The following is a 20,568-nucleotide window of genomic DNA, read 5'->3' on the forward strand; positions in this document are numbered from 1 at the left end:
TCTGGAGGACTTTTTACGTGATTGTTTGATATGAAATCTTTATAAAGGGTTAGTTTTTGGTTTCAAGGTTTCGTGATGTTTGTGGTTTAACACACAAACGCCAACAAACTTATTGTATTTGATCGGATCATCTCTCTCTCTCTCTCTCTCTCTCTCTCTCTCTCTCTCTCTCTCTCTCTCTCTCTCTCTCTCTCTCTCTCTCTCTCTCTCTCTCTCTCTCTCTCTCTCTCATATGATCTGATCATGATCTCCTGTCCGTACACATACTGGTGAGATTTCTCACAGCCATAAACTATGGCCAACAACTCATTCTCAATGTGTGTGTGTGTGTAGAAAGTTAGTTTTCCTGTCGCTATGTTGAGCTGGAAAAATACGACACGAAAAAAACAGAGCATCAAAGTGTTTATCAACGCTTAACAATTAATTTACTCGTATCTTTATAATGTTAAAGTTGGAGGATTTGAGATCCTGTATTTTGTAAAAGTTTGATCAAGGTGAGTGTTCATGTGTTCGTGACTTCGTCATATTATCTCAGGACGACATTACGTGATTGTTGATTTGATAAAAATCTTTAAAGGGTTTCTTTCACTTCAAGGTTTCTTTTGTGTTTGGTAATGTTTGGGATTCTTCAGAAGTTTATATGTGTAAATATTCATTAGTTATGTGTAAACATTCATAGGCCAAATCACAGCTCACAGACACACGCTTTTTAAACACCGGATCAGAGTCTGTCGATGCGGGTCGGGGTTTGTTTTCTTTCTCCCGAACATGTTCAGCGTTTCCGGTGTCCGTTATTTCCATGAATTCTAAATCCAACGGCCGACGTGTGTGTGTGTGTGTAAAGGCCCAATGGGCGTGAGTTAACGAATTCACACGATCCCTTTTCTCACACACTCCAGATATGATCAGATAAATTATGAAGGTGTTTAATTTAATCATTTAATTTAGTGTGTGAATGTTTCTTCATCAGAGTCAGTGGAGGAGATCAAACTCATCAGATTCTCCTGATCTTCATCATGGCTGATTCACAATCATCCAGAGATGGAGATTTCTCTCCAGGACGCAGGTACTTTCAACTAACACTGTTCAATATTGTCTCACATCACAGAAAACTATCAGTTTTTGACCCCCCTGCACAAGTTTACATAAAAATATATATGTTTTTGCCTATTTTTGCATGCGTTTTTGTTTTGAAACTGACATGAAATATTAAATAAAAAGATCATAAGGTTCCTCAAAGTGCTTTAAGATGAATGTGTTTATTAATATGGTTCCTCTCATAACGAATGAACACAGAAATGTAGAGGATTAAACTGAATCTGTTCTCTGTTCCAGTTCAGTCCAGCAGAAGAGCTCAAACCCAGAGTCCAGCTGTGTGTCTGTGAAGAGTGACTGGTCTATGGATAAGCCAATACGGTTTAAGAGTGGAGACACACGGCCTGATCTCAGGTATATCATTTATATAAAATATGTGCAATAGTGACACTTCTGAATTAGACTCATAATTGATCTCAGTCAGTCTAACACTAGCAATGACATCAAGTAAGCTGAGGTTTTCTCCACCTTTATATAATGGAGTCGGTGTAAAATTGAGCAGATTTTTCTAACCGCTTTATGTTTTTTGAACCCAGTTCAGTCCAGCAGAAGAGCTCAAACCCAGAGTCCAGCTGTGTGTCTGTGAAGAGTGACTGGTCTATGGATAAGCCAATACGGTTTAAGAGTGGAGACACACAGCCTGATCTCAGGTATATCATTAATATAAAAGTTATGCTTATAGTTTTAGATTTTTATGAAATTGTTAAGGCAGCACTCTGTAGTTTTTTCGACCTTTATAATATTTTTCCAAAACCCTTGAGAAGGTACATCGACTTACAGTAGGTTGATTGACAGGTCTGCTAAAGCCTGACGGGGTCTGTATCGCTTTAACTGGCACTCTGTAACTTCGGGGAGCGGGTAGGGGGTAGCACAAAAAGAACTACAAAATTCGACTGCTTTACAGCATACGTCACTTCCCCCACTTCCTCAGATTACGACGCGAGAGCCCAACGAGTGTTTTTTCTTTTACCTCTGTATGTTGTCATGGCTGAAGCAGCGAGTAAAACCAAATGTGAAGTCCGTCAGAAACAGAGCGCGGGTGATCAGTTTACTGTTGGGAATGTGTTGTGTAGCTTCACCCCTCGCCACATCCAATGTAGGCTGCATTGATTTATTTTGAGGCCCCTTATCAAACTCAAGCATCCCCAGTAGTGGTTTTAGACACGGGCGAACGGGCAGTCGCCCGGGGCGGCATTTCTGGGGGGGCAGCACAAGTAGTTAAATAAATCCGTGCCACGAAGGTTTTCTATTTTTTTATAATTTCGATTAATTTATTGTGAATGGCGCCCCTGCTTGCTGAGAAGGAGCCGTTCACAGAAGCGATGTCAAGAGGGTCTCCTGATTAGTTCACGTATCGCGTCTTTTGCGCGCTCGAGGTCGTTATTTCAAATAGGCGCACGCACGGGAAGCACGCTCATAAACTTTTCAGCACGTGCACCCAAACACTTGGGTGTATTTCTCTTCTCTGTAAATAAATCTTTTAGCAGAGCTACAGCAAGCGTTTTTCTGTGGTGGAAATACATTCACTATTAAAACTTCTCTGTCGTTGTAGAGAGCGCAGTGCATGGTTGTATTATAGCAACGTCGAACCGAATTTTACTATTAATGATAAAAGATAAGCTACTGTGCATTACAAATGTCAGGAATGTATCTTTACTGACTCATTCTTTTTATAGAGATAATTTAAATGCTGAAATATGAGGTTTATCTTTTTATAAAACTTTTTTTTTTAACCTTTTTTTAAGTTTAGGTAAGCTAAAAGACACTCCTTTAAAACAAATTTTTAAATGTTATTAACTTGGTGAATTGATTTCATTGTTTATTAGGCTTTTTACGCTCAAAGGTGGTCTCGCCCTGGGTGTAATTCAAAGTAGAACCGCCACTGAGCATCCCCGTAGAGCCGGGGCGGGCAGCTTACGCCAGCTCCAGACGTGAAAGTACACTGATCACTGAGTTTGGTAGGGGCTGCATTCTTGCAAGTAAATAATACATGATTAGACGGACAAAACAATCGGTCAGGATAACTTTCCTATGCAGGGAACTACACTAACCTTTTCCACTGGTGGCACTTGCGCTACTAACTTTTTCAGTTACTGGCGCAAAACATGATTTGGTCGCACAAATTATTTATAGTAAGCCGCACTCTGGATAGTAATGAATAATAATGAAACTGCATTAGGGGTGGAACGGTACAGAAGTCACGGTTGGGTCGGGTTCTTGGTTCAGACATTCAGACGGTTCGGTACGATTTCGGTACAATGGAGTGAAAAGCAAAACAAAAATGCAGAAGGCATTTTTATAAATGTCTTAAGCCTCGTATTTTTTAAGTTGTTTAAGTTTTATTAATAAAGGCATAGAACCAGTTTATTTGTAGTGCACTGACAATAGTTTTATATTATTAGTTTATTAATTAAATTAATAAAAAGACAAAACGACCTTGATATATGTTTGGTAATTGTACTTGAATGAATGTAAAATTAATTTGCAATGTTTCAGATCAATATATTTGTTTTCCTTAATTTTAACTAACCCATAACTTTATTCTCATCTGAATTATAAATACATGATTTCCGTATAAAATAATTACCATTAAAACACATTTGATTTTCTTTTTTAATCAATGTAGAATCATACGCAGGACTGTTTATGATTATGAAAAAACTAACGTTAGTCTAAAAAACTGCTAGTGATCATATAACGTTAGTCGATGTCAATATCAGCGCGAGCAATATAATTAGTTAGCTCATGGCAGAGTTTATCAGCCGAACACCAGACCACAAATCTACTTTGGTGTAAGGAAGAGACACGGTGTCTTACATCTCTGCGTCTTTTTCTTGCCGCCATGCAGGCTCAGATGGTAGCCTATATGATTATGATTAGCATGCCTATTATAAAGACACAAACCTTTTACTATCATGTCATTTGAATAATATGCACGCGACGCGATAGAGAGAGAGAGCAAGACAGCGCTTGTGTTGTGTGAAGACGTGATAGTGCGCGCGCGGCCAGGGCGCGCTCTCTCTCTCTCAGCTCGTTTGCGCCCTGTCAAACGCATCAGTCATTCTACTCTACAACACTCACCGCGATCAAAAAAGGCTTTGGCGGGACAAAAAGCGGACGATCCGACAGGTTTTAGAAGATTAAATACAACCCGAAAGAAACTAAAAAAAACAGACCCGTCAATATAGTCAGTGATACATTTGCGACCCATTAAAAATTAGGGTCGCAATGGGATTTCAAAAGGTCGCAGTGTAGTTTCCTGCTATGTCTGCAGGCTGATAGTCTTGTTTGTTACTTATTTTTGTGGTGAAAGTGTCTTGCCTCGGGCTATAATGCAAATCGATTTTTCTAATTTGCGGATTCATCTATGATAGCTTGATATTATAATATTGACGACATGGCTATTATCTACCAACAAACATTGAATTTAAGTAGCATATCCATTATGTAAAACAGTAGCCAATAGGCTAGCGTTACTATAAAGACGCTGGCTTATAAACGTGAGCTACGCGATCTTTCAATGTTTGAAAAAAATAAAGCCCATAAGACATGCAGAAATAAATGCCAATGTACCTGTGATGAAGACATTTCACACGCAACACTGGAGTCTGCCCAAGATCTGACAACTCCTTCCTTCTGCAGAGTTCGGGATCGCTTGTCAACAAACACACGCGTGTATTCCCTAGTGTAGCCATGACAGATTTTACCACAGAAGACAATACTGTTTCCCAACTGTAGGGGGACCCGAGAGCAACCTTTCAAAAATAACAGAATGGGGCTTTAATATACAGCAGTTTAATGAGTTGAAATCCTGTTAGTTTGAGTCTATTAATGATGATCATTGTGCTCTTGTGTAAAGCTCTATGTATTGTATTGTTAAAACATTCACACACTGTAAAAGCTGTTGGTGTGTTACTCAGTTAATGACACAATTACATCAATATCAGTGTGTCTGATTCTTTACCCTCTTCATTCTGATTTAAGGTCAAATCTTCCATCCAGACCAGTTAAAAACAAAACTGTGTTCATGCCTGTGATTCAACCACAAGACTTTCATGAACGCATGCGTCCTGGTTTCAGGTAAAATGCAGGACTGTCGTTGTAATTTATGGTTATTTACTTCTCTGACTTGTGTAATAATGTGTTATTGTAATCTTCCAGCCATGACTCTAAAGCTGCTGAAGTCCTCAACACACTGAGATCAAATCTGAGACAGAAGTTTGAGTGTGTGTGTGAGGGAATATCAAAGCAGGGAAAGCCAACACTCCTGAATGAGATCTACACAGAGCTCTACATCACAGAGAGTGGAAGTGGAGAGATCAATAATGAGCATGAGGTGAGACAGATTGAGACACAGTCTAGGAGAGCAGAAACAGAGGACACACCGATCAAATGCAGTGACATCTTTAGACCTTTACCTGGACAAGACAAACCCATCAGAACTGTGCTGACAAAGGGAGTCGCTGGCATTGGAAAAACAGTCTCTGTGCAGAAGCTCATCCTGGACTGGGCTGAAGGGAAAGAGAATCAGGACGTCCAGCTCATATTTCCACTGGCTTTCAGAGAGCTCAACTTGATGAAGGACAAAACACTCAGTCTTTCAGATCTTCTTCATCGCTTCTTCCCTGAAAGCAGAGAAATGGCCATATCCAGTGATGAGTATAAAGTGCTGTTCATCTTTGATGGTCTGGATGAGTGTCGTCTGTCTCTGGATTTTCAGAGCGATGTGAGGTTGTGTGATGTGACTGAATCAGCCTCAGTGGACGAGCTGCTGACGAACCTCATTGTGGGGAATCTGCTTCCCTCGTCTCTCATCTGGATCACCTCCAGACCAGCAGCAGCGGATCTCGTCCCCTCTGAGTGTGTCCATCGAGTGACAGAGGTACGAGGCTTCAGTGACGCACAGAAGCAGGAATACTTCAGGAAGAGGATCAGTGATCAGAGTCTGGCCCACAGGATCATCTCACACCTGAAGTCCGCAAGGAGCCTCTTTATTATGTGCCACATCCCAGTGTTCTGCTGGATCTCAGCCACTGTTCTAGAGGAGATGTGCAGTGAAGCAGAGAGACGAGAGATTCCCAAGACTCTCACTCAAATGTACACACACTTCCTGCTCATTCAGACCAACATCAAACATGAGAAGGACTATGAGAAGAAAGTGAAAGATGAAGACATGATCGTCAAACTGGGGGAACTGGCGTATCGGCAGCTTGTGAAAGGCAACCTGATCTTCTATGAGGAAGACCTGAGCGAGTGTGGCATTGATGTGGCAGAAGCATCAGTTTACTCAGGATTGTGCACTCAGATCTTCAGAGAGGAGTTGGGCTCGTGTCTGGGGAAAGTCTTCTGCTTTGTTCATCTGAGCATTCAGGAACATCTAGCAGCTCTATATGTGCATCTCTCCTTTATCAACAATAACATCAATGTGTTTGACCAGATTACCAAACCAACTAATGGAGGCAAAGTGTCCCTATCTGATCTCCATCAGAGAGCTGTGGATGAGGCTTTACACAGTAGAAATGGGCATCTGGACCTTTTCCTTCGTTTCCTTCTGGGTCTGTCAGTGGAGTCTAATCAGAGTCTCTTACAAGAACTAAAGACACAGACAGCAAACAGCTCTCACAACAATGAGGAAACAGTTGACTATATTAAAGAGAAGATCAGTGAGAATCCCTCTCCAGAGAAATACATCAATCTGTTTCACTGTCTGAATGAACTGGGTGATCTTTCTCTAGTCAACGAAGCTCAACCACATATGAGCTCTGGAGGATTACGTGATGTGAAACTCTCCTCGTCTCAGTGGTCAGCTTTAGTGTTTGTGTTGTTGTCCTCAGAGAAGACACTGCAGAAGTTTGACCTGTGGAGCTTTATTGGATTCATTAATGATGGGTAAGTAACACGGAGTGCAATCATTACAGTCTAAAACATTATGAAGAAAGAGAAACTCAGAGATCAGAGGTGTTTAAATCACGGGCTCAGACTGATAAGATAACATGCATGTTATCTTATGTTTGTGTGTAAATGAGTCACTGAACACTAAACTGACAATAATGTAAGACACTGGGAGACACAGACGGCTGTCATTCACTGTATTGCAGTAATAAAACAGCAAGTTAATAGAAAGTATTTTTCCAAAATGAAGTTTTAATTGTGACAGGAAGTGGACGTCCGCGGATCCTCCTGATGATGATAATGACGTCACTCGGACGGCCAAAGTAAACTTGATAAAACAGTGAATGTCCTTGATGGCATTCCTGGAGGCGTTCAGCTCTTCACAGTGGCGTAGCGGACGCGCACGCAGGGCATGTTACATTACTGTTGTTGTTGTTATTACACTACTTTTACCATTACATTTAATATTACTATTCATTTGTCCCGCAATATATTGAAAGCGCATCACCACATAACTGACATGCTGTGAGGATAAAAGATGAGATTATATGATGAAGACGAGCAGCTCGAGGAGAAATGTGAGTCTGTAAAGGGATGTAGAAATGATGCGCACTCGCAGAAGCTCTTTGTGAAGGTGGAGTTTATTACAGTGTCAGTAGTGTACAATATGTACAAGTGCATACATCAATGACAAAACAAACAAAACCCAATGTACCGGAGAAACAACAAAAGGGAAAAATATCTTAAAGGGGTCATAAAACATCTCGGTTACGTATTTAACCCTCGTTCCCTGAGTAGGGAACGGAGACGTTACGTCGGATGACGGAGAATGGGGGGGTTTCGCCTAGAAAGCCAATCCTCTTCGAGTATTAAAAAACGATGCCATTGGCTCGTTGAAAAAGTTTCAGTGGCACCTCACTCTTGCCCTCGAACTGTCGAAGACAAGTCAGCTGTGAGTGAGCACGCTCTCGTAAGCTGCGCGGACATGGCTACCGAGTCTATCTCCACACAGAGAAAAGAGATTCTCTGCACGGGGCAAAGTTTGCTCTTCTCCCAGTTGACCCGAAGGCCCAGACAGGCTAGGTGCCGAAGCACAAGGTCCCTGTGTTTGCAGACCTGATCTCGAGAGTGTGCTAGGATTAGCCAGTCGTCGAGGTAATTCAGGACGCGAACCCCTTGTTCGCGAAGGGGAACAAGGGCCGCCTCGACAATCTTCGTAAAGATGCGGGGAGACAGGGCCAGCCCGAATGGGAGAACCGCGTACTGATATGCCTGCCCCTCGAAAGCACTCGAAGAAACGGTCTGTGTCGAGGTAAAATGGAGACATGAAAGTTGGCGTCCTTCAGGTCTATCGCTGCAAACCAATCCTGGGGCCGAACACATTCGAAAATGTGTTTGGCCGTGAGCATCTTGAATGGCAGCCGGTGAATGGTGCTGTTCAAAACGCGCAGGTCCAGAATCGGTTGTAACCCACCGGTTTTCTTGGGGACAATGAAGTAGGGGTTGTAAAACCCTGACTTCATCTCGGCTGGAGGGACGGCCTCGATTGCACCCTTCGTCAGCAGGGTGGCAACCTCAGCTCTCATGATCGCGACATTGCCACCGACCACCGTAAAGCGGACTCCCCTGAAGCGGGGAGGAGACCGTGCGAACTGAATCGCATAGCCGAGCCTGATAGTTTGGGTGACCCAACGGGACAGATTGGGGAGCTCTAACCAAGCCCCCAAAAACTGATCTGGCGGAATCATCCGAGCCACAGGCGTCCCCCCGGAGGGGGGGGGATCGGCACAGGCGAGGGTGGCGTAGCGACCCCCCGCGTGTGCGTCAAGCTCCGCGCCCTGACAGAGGAGACCAGGGAAGGACCAGCGTTCCATGGGGGTCTGCTCTGCCAGGGGTCTGGCGATAGAGGGGGATGAGAGCGGTGTGGTCCGGAGACTGGCGTACAGCGGCTACGGGCTGGTATGGGCAGGGGCGCCTCCCTGCGACCACCTCCACGGCGCGGCGCTGCTGGGGCCGGGCGGGAGGGGGCAGAAGTCGCAGGAGGGCGCATTCGGTGGCAAGCGGACTGAGGCATCTGAGCCAGCGGCTGGTTGGCAGCAGAAGCCGCAGGGTCAGACAAAAGCCACAGTCCACTTCTGGGCGGATGAGAACTGTTGGGCGGAGTTCACGACCGTGCCGCCGAAGAGGCCAGCCTGGGATATGGGGAAGTTGAGGAAACTGGTTCACTCAGCCTCACACACATCAACCAGGTTAAGCCAAAAATGTCTGACCACGCATGTGGACATCACCTGACTGGAGCATGCGGTCACCTTCGTCACTCGTAGAGCAAGGTCGGTGACGGCAGGCAGCTCAAGGATGAGCCCTGAATCAGCCCTATCCTCGTGCATGTCACTTAACACCCATAAGGATGCAAATAACATACAGTGAGGTGGCAGCCTGCCCCGCAGCTCTATAGGTCCCCGCCACCGGAGTAGACAAAAACCTACAGGCATTGGAGGGGTGCTTAGGGTTGCCTAGGCGCTGTGGGGACACATAAGTGTTGCCACAGAACACTCCACAGGGTGGAACCCCAGTGTACCCTAGACTGCGGCCTCTACGAGGGCAGGGAAGGCGGAAGAGGCCGCTGAGTGATCGTGAAAAGTCAAAGGAGACTTCCACGTTCTCACGGCCTCTTAATGCACATCCGGGAAGAAAGTATTTGTGTTCGCCACCCCCAAAAACCAATCATCAGCCTTAAGTGCTCGGGACAAGGCAGAATTTTCCACACAAACCTGACACTCGTGGCAGCCCGGAAAAGCATAGCTGTGAACCCTGAATCAAACTCACTATGCTAGCACATCCGAGGACAGCAGCACAGACGAGCCATCTCCAGAGGACTCCAGCTCACCTTGTGATGCGGCGATAAACATGATTTAATCAGCTGGAGGACCGAATGAGAATGCGGGCCCGCGGGCGGGCCCCGCCCACTCACTCTGGACCACGTGGGTTGCAACGTGAAAGACGAGGTGTGGACCAAGGAGTTTTCGTCGGTTTAGTTCCAGACCTGACGTCTTTTGGTCACCCTGGCCACCAGCCAAAGTATTATCTCACGTGGAGAAAACAGTTCGGGTTGTGGATGAGGGGACTCTCACTCTATTGAGCTCACTGAGTCTCAACCGTTATACATTGTGATGATCACGTCCCCACTGAGAGAACGTGACACACCCACGAGCGCTGTCTGAGCGTGATCAAAGCCCAAACACGTCAAACAGCGCTCACGCCCATCAGCTGACTCTGTCAGAATACCGCACTCAGGAATACACGGGCAGGTCGTCTTTAAAAAGACGTGCCGCGTGCACACTCTTTCAGTGAGAGGAGAAAACTCAGATGTTGAAGCGACCAGGGAGAGACACACACACTGGCAGACCACTGCTCAGATCGCAGGCAATGTGAAACTCGCTGGGTACCGCCGTCACACCAACACCAGAGAGTTCGCTCGTCTCGAAGAGGTGAGTGGCATTTTTTTGCCATTGGCTCGTTTTTTTAATACTCGAAGAGGATTGGCTTTCTAGTCGAAAACCACCCCCCCCCCCATTCTCCGTCATCCGACGTAACTCGGAGTGACTATGAAAGGGAATGGTACATGCACTTTTACAAGTTTATTGTACTGCAATGTGTGTTGTCAGTGCCTGTACACAACCATCATTTAATAATAAAGGTGTTATCGCGTGCAAATCGCGTGGGATTAGCGGACGAACGCTTGCCAATCTGTTAGTATGAAAGAGCCAACAGCGCAGCGAAAACGTTTGCAGACACCTCGCAGACGTGTCGCCGAGCCTAGAAAAAATATCTAGCCTGCTAGATATCCAGAGCTGTCGCGCGACTCAATCTCAGTGATGTCATGAGTACAGCCAATCATAGCAACGCATGGGTTGAGGACACCAGGTAAATCTTAGTTTTTATATTTTTTTTGCATTTTTTTCTCAGAGCAGATCGTTGCGCAGTGTGCAGCAACAGTGTTTCTGTCTGACGTCCATATTCACGTGTTGTGTTCTCTTCGCAGTGCTGTTTCACGTCATTTCTGGTTCGTTTTGTTGCTGGTCTTTCACGTTTTTTATGACAAAACGTGGTTTGTAGACAAGATAGAATCGTTGGGTGACAGAGTTGTTGTCTACTCGTTATTTATTTGATTATTTTCATGATTCAGACCGTACCATAATACTGAAACAGCTCTCATTAGAGTCAAAAACGATTTGCTTTTATCATCCGATTGTGGTTGTATCTCCATGTAGTGCGTTGTCAACTCGTGTAGTGAGTTACCTCCTGTTGTGGATCAATCACGTTGTGTTGTGGTGTGAACAGCTAAACAACTTGAACGCTCCTGATTTCAGTGAGAGCAAGTCATGTAGTGTGAACCGCACAGTTCAGCCCGATGTTTTAAAATCATGTAGTTTGAACTAGGCTTTATATGTATTCCCTTGTCTCAAATCGAGCCGTTTCACCGTGTGACGTCACACAGCGCATGACGCCCCTCCCACAGTTGTTGATTGACAGCAGTGTTTCAACACAGACCCGCCCTGAGCGAGCTGTCATCATGGTCCATCATTGTTGATACACTGGAGCAGAATGGCATCTAAGCGATTGTGTTGTTCTGTTCGTGGGTGCAATAACAAACACAGAAATCATTCTGATGTTCCTACATTTAAACCTCTGAAGACGCAGTGGCTGAGTTTTGTTTACGATGGGAATATTCCCCACGAGCAATGTCAATGCTTTCATGTTTGCGCAAATAACTTATTGTAGACTTCTTTATAAACGAGGGTCAGTATAAATCTGGTTTTGCTAAAAAGCTGCTCCTGAAAAAATAATCGGTATCAACTATTTTGTTCCCTCTGCACCAGAAGAAGGGAGTGTAAAGTTTTATTAACCTTTATATTAATCTTTGCAAATTGCGGGAAAAAGTTTTTCATGACCATAGTTGTAACGTCAATCTGTCAATGAACTAACTTATACATCAGTAACAGCGTTCGTATCTCACTGCTCTAGTCAGTGCATACAAAGATAGATCAAAGTGACATTACGTTAACCAACCATTCAGAAACGCCATAATTGTCGAACTTCTTTGGGCCGTCATCTTGTTCCGGGTGCGACTCCAGTTCAAACTGATACGGTTGCACAGATGTGTCCTCAGAGACTCCCGCTGCCATTCTTTCTCCAAAATAAAACCTTCAACAGGAGTGGTGGTGGCGCAGTGGATACAACACATGCCTTTGGTGTGAGAGAAGTGGGTTCGAATCCACTGTGAGACACCAATGTGTCCCTGAGCAAGACACTTAACCCCTAGTTGCTCCAGAGGCGTGCGACCTCTGACATATAGCTATTGTAAGTCGCTTTGGATAAAAGCATCAGCTAAATGAATAAATTTAAATGTTGTCAAGGCAACACTCAACGTTCGCTGTCTCTCTAAACTCCCGCAGAACAGATGCACTGAAATGGAGTGCTGAAAACAGAGCTGATTTTGATCAGGTAAAATTAGTGTTTTCTTACAATACTAATGAGAATTTTTAGTAAAAGTATATTACAGTTTTCATTTAGACCCTAAACATTCATATTAACTTGTACAAAAATGGCATTATATGACCCCTTTAACAAGGAAAATACTCAAAAAATTAAAATTATATATGTGTGTGTGTGTGTGTGTGTGTGTGTGTATATATATATATATATATATATATATAGTATATATATATATACATATACATACATACATACAGGTAGATTTGGCAACGGAGGAGGAGTACGTTAGCCTAAGTCAAGTCATTGGGCTAATGGATCAACAAAAGGACATGTTCAAGGAACTGCTTAAGCAACAACAGGAGATTTTTAAAAGATTTATAAAAATGACGATGGAAGCTACAAATGCCCGTATGGATGCAATATTAAGGGACATTCAAGATCTCAAAACAAGCTCACAGTTCACGCAAGGTGAGGTGGACAATCTGAAGGAAGAGAATGTAAAACTAACTGAATGCAACAACACATTGCAATCTGACGTTTATAAAGTTTGTGACAATATGCTCATCATCATCGATAAAATGGAGTATCTGAAAGGGCAGAGCCGCAGAAACAACTTGGTCTTTGAGGGAGTAAAGGAATTGCCGGGGGAGACTTGAGCCGACGCGGAGGAAATAGTGAAACAACTTTTGACTGAGAAGCTCCAGCTGCAGCACATGGTGGAGGTGGAAAGGGCCCACCGCGTGGGGAAACCGGACGACCGAAGGGACTGGCCGAGACCCATTATAGTCAAGCTTCTGCATTGGAAGGATCGAGAAAGGGATGTTTTGTTGCTCCGTCGACCTGCATCGATCAACACATGCCTGGGTTAAAGTTCAAAATAGTTAAACTTTTTACTTCTAATGGTAAATCGCGTTGTATCTGAAGGGCAACGTTGAACCAAGCGGCCAGCGTCGCGCATTCCGCGTCCTGTCTGAAAGGCGATTAACACATTTGACACTTTTCATACGCTCTCCCACAGAGAAAAATCACAGAGCAAAGAGGACATTGACACTGACACTTTTGATATGAAAGTTGTTATTGATAAATTGATAAAGTTGTTGATAAATCAGCTCTTAGGTTCTGATCACAGATCGTTGCTCCTCAGTTCAAGTAAACCCATCATGCTACTTAAGTTTTTATTTAAAGAGACAGTACAACTTACCGAAAGGTATTTACTTGTACATAATAACGATCAATCAGTGTTTTCAAACACGGAAAGAGGTCAGTAACACTGCAAGAGAACAGTTGTGTCACAAAACGTTACATTTACCTCAGGAAAGCCATTTAATGACCAGCACATTAGTTGACTAGAAAAAAATAGCAAGGAGTATTTTGCTAAATATTATATTTAATTTCTCTCTGTGTGTTTACAGCATTATGTGAGATTTTTTTTTTCTTTCTTGAGAAACATGAACAGACTGGGGCCTACCTAATATTTATCCAAATGAGTCAATGTTGAATTAAGACTGAAATCAAATCCAAGAATTTAATTGGATAATACAAACAGTAACCTACCAGTCATTGTCCCATGTAAACATTGTAACATGTTGTCACTAAACTTTAAACAATTTGGTTTAGTTACCATATGTTTTGAAAATCACAATTACACACTGTGATGCAAGTTGAGGTTTTTTTTAGACCCACAATGTATCTGTTTTTCTTGAGCATTAAAATATAATTTCATTAAAATATCATGATAATACCGTATACCGTGATAAAAGCTCAATCAATTAACCGCAGCATGAAAATTTGATACTGGCACATGCCTAACTCCATCGTTATACAAAAGAAACGTTAGTCACAAAAACAGATAAAATACACCCCTCGTTGTGTTTATGCTTGTTTTTAAAATTATATTAAATAGACATAACTATATATAAAATTACATCTAAACGTATGAAAGTTTCGTTTCAAAGACGGGAGGACAGTAAATTTTGAAGACTCTGCCATAATCCCGTTTTCCTCGGTTTTCCTCTGCTTTAATCTCCCCAGCCGGAAACTAACGAGCATCCTTGCATCAAATGCGGAACTTATGCGTGCATATAGCCCATTGATGCCAGAGTTAAGAGCCGCAGGAGATAGGGGCGATATTGCTTTCCTGCGTTACGACAAACTAATAGTTCATCGGCGCACCAGCACACCAAACCAAGTCTAAAAATCAGGATAATCGGCATAATTCTGGTATGTTGAAACATTTCTTTTCACATGGCCTCCAACAAGACTTCTAAAGCAATTTCTGATTTTGAACTCTCATTGAGGAAAAATACTGAATTAAGTGGTCTGGATATTGCATACTCACAATGTGATTTACAGAGTAGGCCCACTGAGATTGACATCGATCCTGAAAATAATTTCTTTACGAGATCTGTTAATGACTGTCAATATTATTCAGAGGATGATTACAATTGTACATTTAAGTATGTTAATACCTTCTCTGTAATTCACTTTAATAGTAGAAGCCTTTATGCAAACTTCGACCACATAAAGAGTTCCTTAAAACAGTTTTCAAAATTTAGTGTGATTTTGATAACAGAAACATGAATATGTAATGATAAAGAAATGGATTTTAGTATTGAAGGTTATGTAAGGGTTATAATGCCCGACGAGGTGTCCATTGTCAGGTTTTAATGGACGACGGCGAGGCGTAAACCGGCCGACGCGCAGCGGAGGACGGTTGCCTCCGCCGAAGTCCATTAAAACCTGACAATGGACACCTCGGAGGGCATTAACCCGCTTATACCATGGTCACTTGCCAAATAAAACATTTTTAAAACATTAGTTTATATTTTAATTAGGCTAAATCTAGTTTTTACAAATAATAACTTGCCTTGCCTGACTGTTTATTTAGCAACCGGAGATTTTTAGCCTATAGTCCGCTTAGCTCGTATCCCTTCAGGTTCACAAATGCATTTTTTTTTTTTCATGAAACACAAAGGTAGGAATAGTTTTTTTTTTTATTACACATAAAACAATTAATCAAACAACAATAAAAAAAACAATTAGCTCTGAGCTCCAGCGATTTGCGCTTAACGTTATAGAGGGCAATAAATTAATCAGATCAAAGAGAGGGTCATTTGCCTCAGGCTCCTTAGGCTTGAAACGCTGTAACGTTCAGCCTTCTCCTGCCTTGGTTGTCTGGACAGCTGCGTAAAACTCCCGCAGGATCTCATTGAGGGGTGCGTTTCCCGAAAGCATCGTTATCCAACTATGGTCGCAAGTTACGTCGTTACCAATAGAGTTCAATGGAGCAGAGCAGCAGCGGTGTAATTTTCTCCGTTTTATTTACATTTTTTCTTTCTTCAGCAGCATACCAGTCGTCAAAGTTGCCATATTCTCCATAAATGTTAAAAGAAATAGCACGAAGTCGCTCATTGTTGTATTAGGCTATAATATCTAACGTTAGATGATAGAGCATGTGACTGCCTGTTGCTATGGTTACTCACAGCCGTTGTAGGCAGCGCATTTATTTATTAATTTCGAATGGTAAACAGGCAGTTTCACCAGAACTACTTTACTAGGTGTTCTCTATCACTTTTTAACGGACACCCTGCAGCCAATCAGAATCGAGTATTCACCCAGACCATGGTATAAGAATTTATAAGTCAGAACAGAAGAAATAAGCAAGGTGGGGGTTTAGCTATGTTTGTAGATTTAAATTATGGTTTTAAAATGATTGAAAATATGACTATGGTGGTGGATGATATAATTGAATGTCTAACTATTGAAATTGTAAGGACAAAAAAGAAAAATATTATTGTAAGTTGTATTTACAGAACACCGGGTCTAATATAGATGTGTTTAATAATTGGTTAGAGGAGCACTTTTCTGTTTGAAAAGTGCTGTTTCACTGCTGTTTGATTTACCCTTGCCTCACCATCGCTGCTTAGAAGTGCAACATTGAAAAGGGTCCGTCTGAAACAGTGTCGTGCGGCACAGCTTAATGTTCATTCCAAACGTTGTTTAATTAAATACATTGGTATGGCAGTATATTAAAAATTAACATCATAACAAAAATATGCACCGGTTTTCCGTATGAACCGGTATACCGCCCTGCACTACATTACCTAAGCCTATATATATATATATATATATATATATATATATATATATTAGTGCTGTCAAATGATTAAAATATTAAATCGCGATTAATCGCATTAATGTCATAGTTAACTCGCGATTAATCGCACATTTTTATCTATTGTAAATGTCTTTTGATTTCTTTTTGTTACATTATTTTTTCTCATTTTAATGCTCTTATCAACATGGAAAAGTGGATTGGCTTGTTTAGTGCAAATGTTTATTATTATTATTATTATTATTATTATTATTGAAAATAACATTGGATATCAATTTCACACTAACATAAATAATCTCTCACACAGTGTAACACTGTCTATCAATAAAAGGGTGAAAGAAATACTGACGAGGTCCTGATATTGACGAGGGGGTGGAGAATTCGCATCATCTGTGTGTGTGTGTGTGTGTGTGTGTGTTTGCTTGGCCATCATCAAGTGGTGTTTCAGACTGGACGTGCTGCGATGATGATAGCTCAGTTCACAGCGACAAAACACACAGATCACTTGGTCTTGTCAATGGGACAATTTGGCAACTTTTTAAAAGTAAACTTTCCATTCAGAATCTTCTTAGGGCATCCATTTCGGCGTCTCGCGCTCGTCATCCACTCAAAATGTAACGCAAGCCGAAACGAGTGTGTGCGGCACAAAACGTCCTCGCGCTGCGCTCTGAAACCCGTTCATTTCAATGGTTTGCGCTGCGTGAGGACGTTTTGTTGCTTCTTCTACCAAAGCGCAAGCGGATCTAGACCGTAAACAAAACAGGCACTCCGCTAACACACGTTTCGGCTTGCGAGCCGGCTTTGAGTGGATGACGAGCGCGAGACGTCGAAATGGATCAGGACGCATGCCGCGTCCTGTTGCAAAAGCATGTGAAAAAACTACAAAGTTTGCTAGGATAAAAAGACCGTTAATCGCGCGATAAAAAAATTAACGCCGTTTAAATGGGTTTGCGTTAGCGCTGTTAATAACGCGTTAAACTGACAGCCCTAATACATATATATATATATATATATATATATATATATATATATATATATATATTAGGGCTGTGCGATCAAGTCAAGTCACATTTATTTATATAGCGCTTTTCACAATACAGATTGTATCAAAGCAGCTTCACAGTGATAACATGAAAGTAGTACAACACAGATCAATAATATTGCTAAACACTAAATAACCCCAACTGAGCAAGCCCAAAGCAAGCCAAAAGCAAGGCGACAGTGGCAAGGAACCAAAACTCCATCAGATTGGATGGAGAAAAAACCTTGGGAGAACCCAGGCTCAGTCGGGGGCCAGTTCTCCTCTGGCTTACATTCATATTGTTTATATATAAATATTAAATATAAATATTGTTTATGTATAAAACGGCGCCATAACATATCACAGGCGTTGAGTCGTCTCATCACAGGCGTTGGGGCATCCGAAATCCCCGTGAGAGGCTGGAGACAAAACTGGACCTGACGAACGCCATTTTTCTCGGGACAAGCGTCCCTAGATAACAGCAGAAAGGCAGATGGGAAATAATTAGCATAGCTGATGTTCATAATGATTTCCATTATACGGGAGTCGGTGTTAGAAACCACTATCTCACAAACTCTCCGCAACCTGAACTCTCCGCAACCCAACCATATGCGCCGACCCGTTTGACTAAGGCTGTCGAGCCCCACTGTCGCGGTAATGCGTTTCAGTGGCAAACGGGTCCGTATGGCATAACAGAGGACTAAAAGGTAAGCATTATGTGAATGCTTGACTAAAGAGAAGCGTCTTTAATCTAGTTTTAAACTGTGTCAGCGAGTCAGAGCCTTGGACCGTATCGGGAAGGCTATTCCAGAGTTTCGGAGTTAAATGCGAGAACGCCCTCCCTCCTTTACTGGACTTCGATATCCTAGGAATGACCAGAAGCCTTGAATTTAGTGATCTTAAGGAACGCGGTGGATTGTAGGGCGAAAGAAGGTCCGTTAAGTACATAGGTGCTAAACCATTTAGGAACCATACGGAACTTAATAGGTAACCAGTGTAGAGATGATAAAATCGGTGTTATATGATCATATTTTCTTGTCCTAGTAAGAACTCTAGCAGCTGCATTTTGTACTAACTGTAGCTTGTTTATTGAGGATGCAGGACAACCAGCTAATAAAGTATTACAGTAATCTAGTCTCGAGGTCATGAATGCGTGAACTCATTTTTCTGCATCAGAGACAGATAGCATGTTACGTAGCTTAGCAATGTTTCTAAGGTGGAAAAAGGCTGTTCTTGTAACATATGAAATATGATTTTCGAAAGACAAGTTGCGGTCTAGTATAACACCCAGGTCTTTTACTGTTGTGGATAAAGTAACAGGACATCCGTCTATATTAAAGTTGTACTGTAAGAGGTTTTGTGAGTAGTTTTTTGGACCAATAAGTAATACCTCCGTTTTATCTGAATTTAATAGCAGGAAATTACGCGTCATCCAGCATTTTATATCTTTGAGACACTCTGTCATTTTAAATGAGTTAGTGTTTTCATCTGGTTGTGATGAAATATATAATTGAGTGTCGTCAGCATAACAGTGGAAATTAATTCCATGTTTTCTTATAATATTACCAAGTGGCAGCATATATATTGAGAATAGCAGAGGGCCTAAAACTGATCCTTGCGGTACTCCATAGTCTACTGACGTTATCTTTGATTTTTTCCCATTTAAACAGACAAAATGATAACGGTCCGATAAGTACGATCTAAACCAGCTTAATGCCTGTCCCTGAACACCAGTGTAGTTTTGTAGTCGATCCAAGAGTATTTTATGATCTATAGTGTCGAACGCAGCGCTAAGATCAAGTAGGACTAGTATTGAGATACAGCCTTGGTCAGAAGCTAAAAGTAAATCATTTGTAATTTTAACTAGCGCAGTTTCTGTACTATGATGCGGTCTGAATCCTGACTGGAATTTTTCATAGATATCATTTTCTTGCAAAAAAGAGCACAATTGAGCGGACACAACTTTTTCTAGTATTTTGGACATAAATGGAAGATGGGTCTGTAATTTGCCAAGTTATTTGGATCTAATTGCGGTTTCTTAATGAGAGGTTTTATTACTGCCAGCTTGAATATTTTTGGGACATGACCTAAAGATAAAGACGAGTTAATAATATTGTGGAGAGGCTCTTCCACTACAGGTAATAGTTCTTTCAGTAGTTTAGTGGGTATCTAATAAACATGTTGTTGGTTTAGAAGCAATGATAAGTTTATTTAGCTCCTCCTGTCCTATCATTGTAAAGCGGTGTAGTTGTTCTAGAGGGGCCATAATTGAAGCTGAATCATAAGACACCATAGCGGATTGTACATTTATAATTGTGTTTCGGATGCTTTCTATTTTCTCATTGAAGTAATTCATAAAATCATTACTACTAAACTGTAACGGTATATTTTGCTCTGGTGATGTCTGTTTATTTGTTAGTCTAGCCACGGTGTTAAATAAAAACCTTCGATTATTTTGGTTATTTTCGATTAGTTTGCGGAGATGCTCAGCTCTGGCTGTTTTTAGTGTCTTTTTATAACGTGACATACTGTCTTTCCACGCGATTCTAAAGACCTCTAAATTAGTTTGTTTCCATTTACGCTCTAAGTTGCGAGTTTCTCTCTTGATAGCATGCGTAACACTGTTGTACCATGGTGCTTTAGTTTTCTCTCGAACCTTTTTTAATCTAATTGGTGCAACAATATCTAATGTACTAGTAAAAATGGTGCTTAAACTGCTAGTCATTTCCTCTAATTCATCCGTTCGTTTGGGTTCACTCAGCAGCTTAGATAGATCAGGTAAGCTATTTGAAAATCCATCTATAGTGGTTGGAAGGATTGTTCTGCCTGGTCTATAACGTGGCGCAACATGACATATTTCAGCAGTACGTATTATGCAAGTCACCATGTAATGATCAGTGACATCATCGCTTTGCGGTTTAATATCTATATCAGTTGGATCGGTTCCATA

At 41.9% G+C, this 20,568-nt stretch overlaps 1 protein-coding gene across 1 annotated transcript in view; it reads left to right on the forward strand.

Moving 5' to 3' along the window:
- The first annotated feature begins 374 nt into the window (after positions 1–374).
- Positions 375–20,568, forward strand: part of LOC120481067 (uncharacterized) — a 42,632-nt gene continuing 22,438 nt past the window's right edge. The window contains exons 1-6 of the mRNA XM_089119860.1: positions 375–494; positions 971–1,066; positions 1,336–1,449; positions 1,632–1,745; positions 5,080–5,175; positions 5,257–6,984. Coding sequence (XP_088975986.1) covers positions 1,017–1,066; positions 1,336–1,449; positions 1,632–1,745; positions 5,080–5,175; positions 5,257–6,984 — 2,102 coding nt within the window. The 5' untranslated portion in view covers positions 375–494; positions 971–1,016. The remainder of the gene's footprint in view (positions 495–970; positions 1,067–1,335; positions 1,450–1,631; positions 1,746–5,079; positions 5,176–5,256; positions 6,985–20,568) is intronic.

Source organism: Pimephales promelas, chromosome 2, assembly GCF_988280905.1.
Source record: "Pimephales promelas chromosome 2, fPimPro1.hap1.1, whole genome shotgun sequence".
NCBI lineage: Eukaryota > Metazoa > Chordata > Actinopteri > Cypriniformes > Leuciscidae > Pimephales > Pimephales promelas.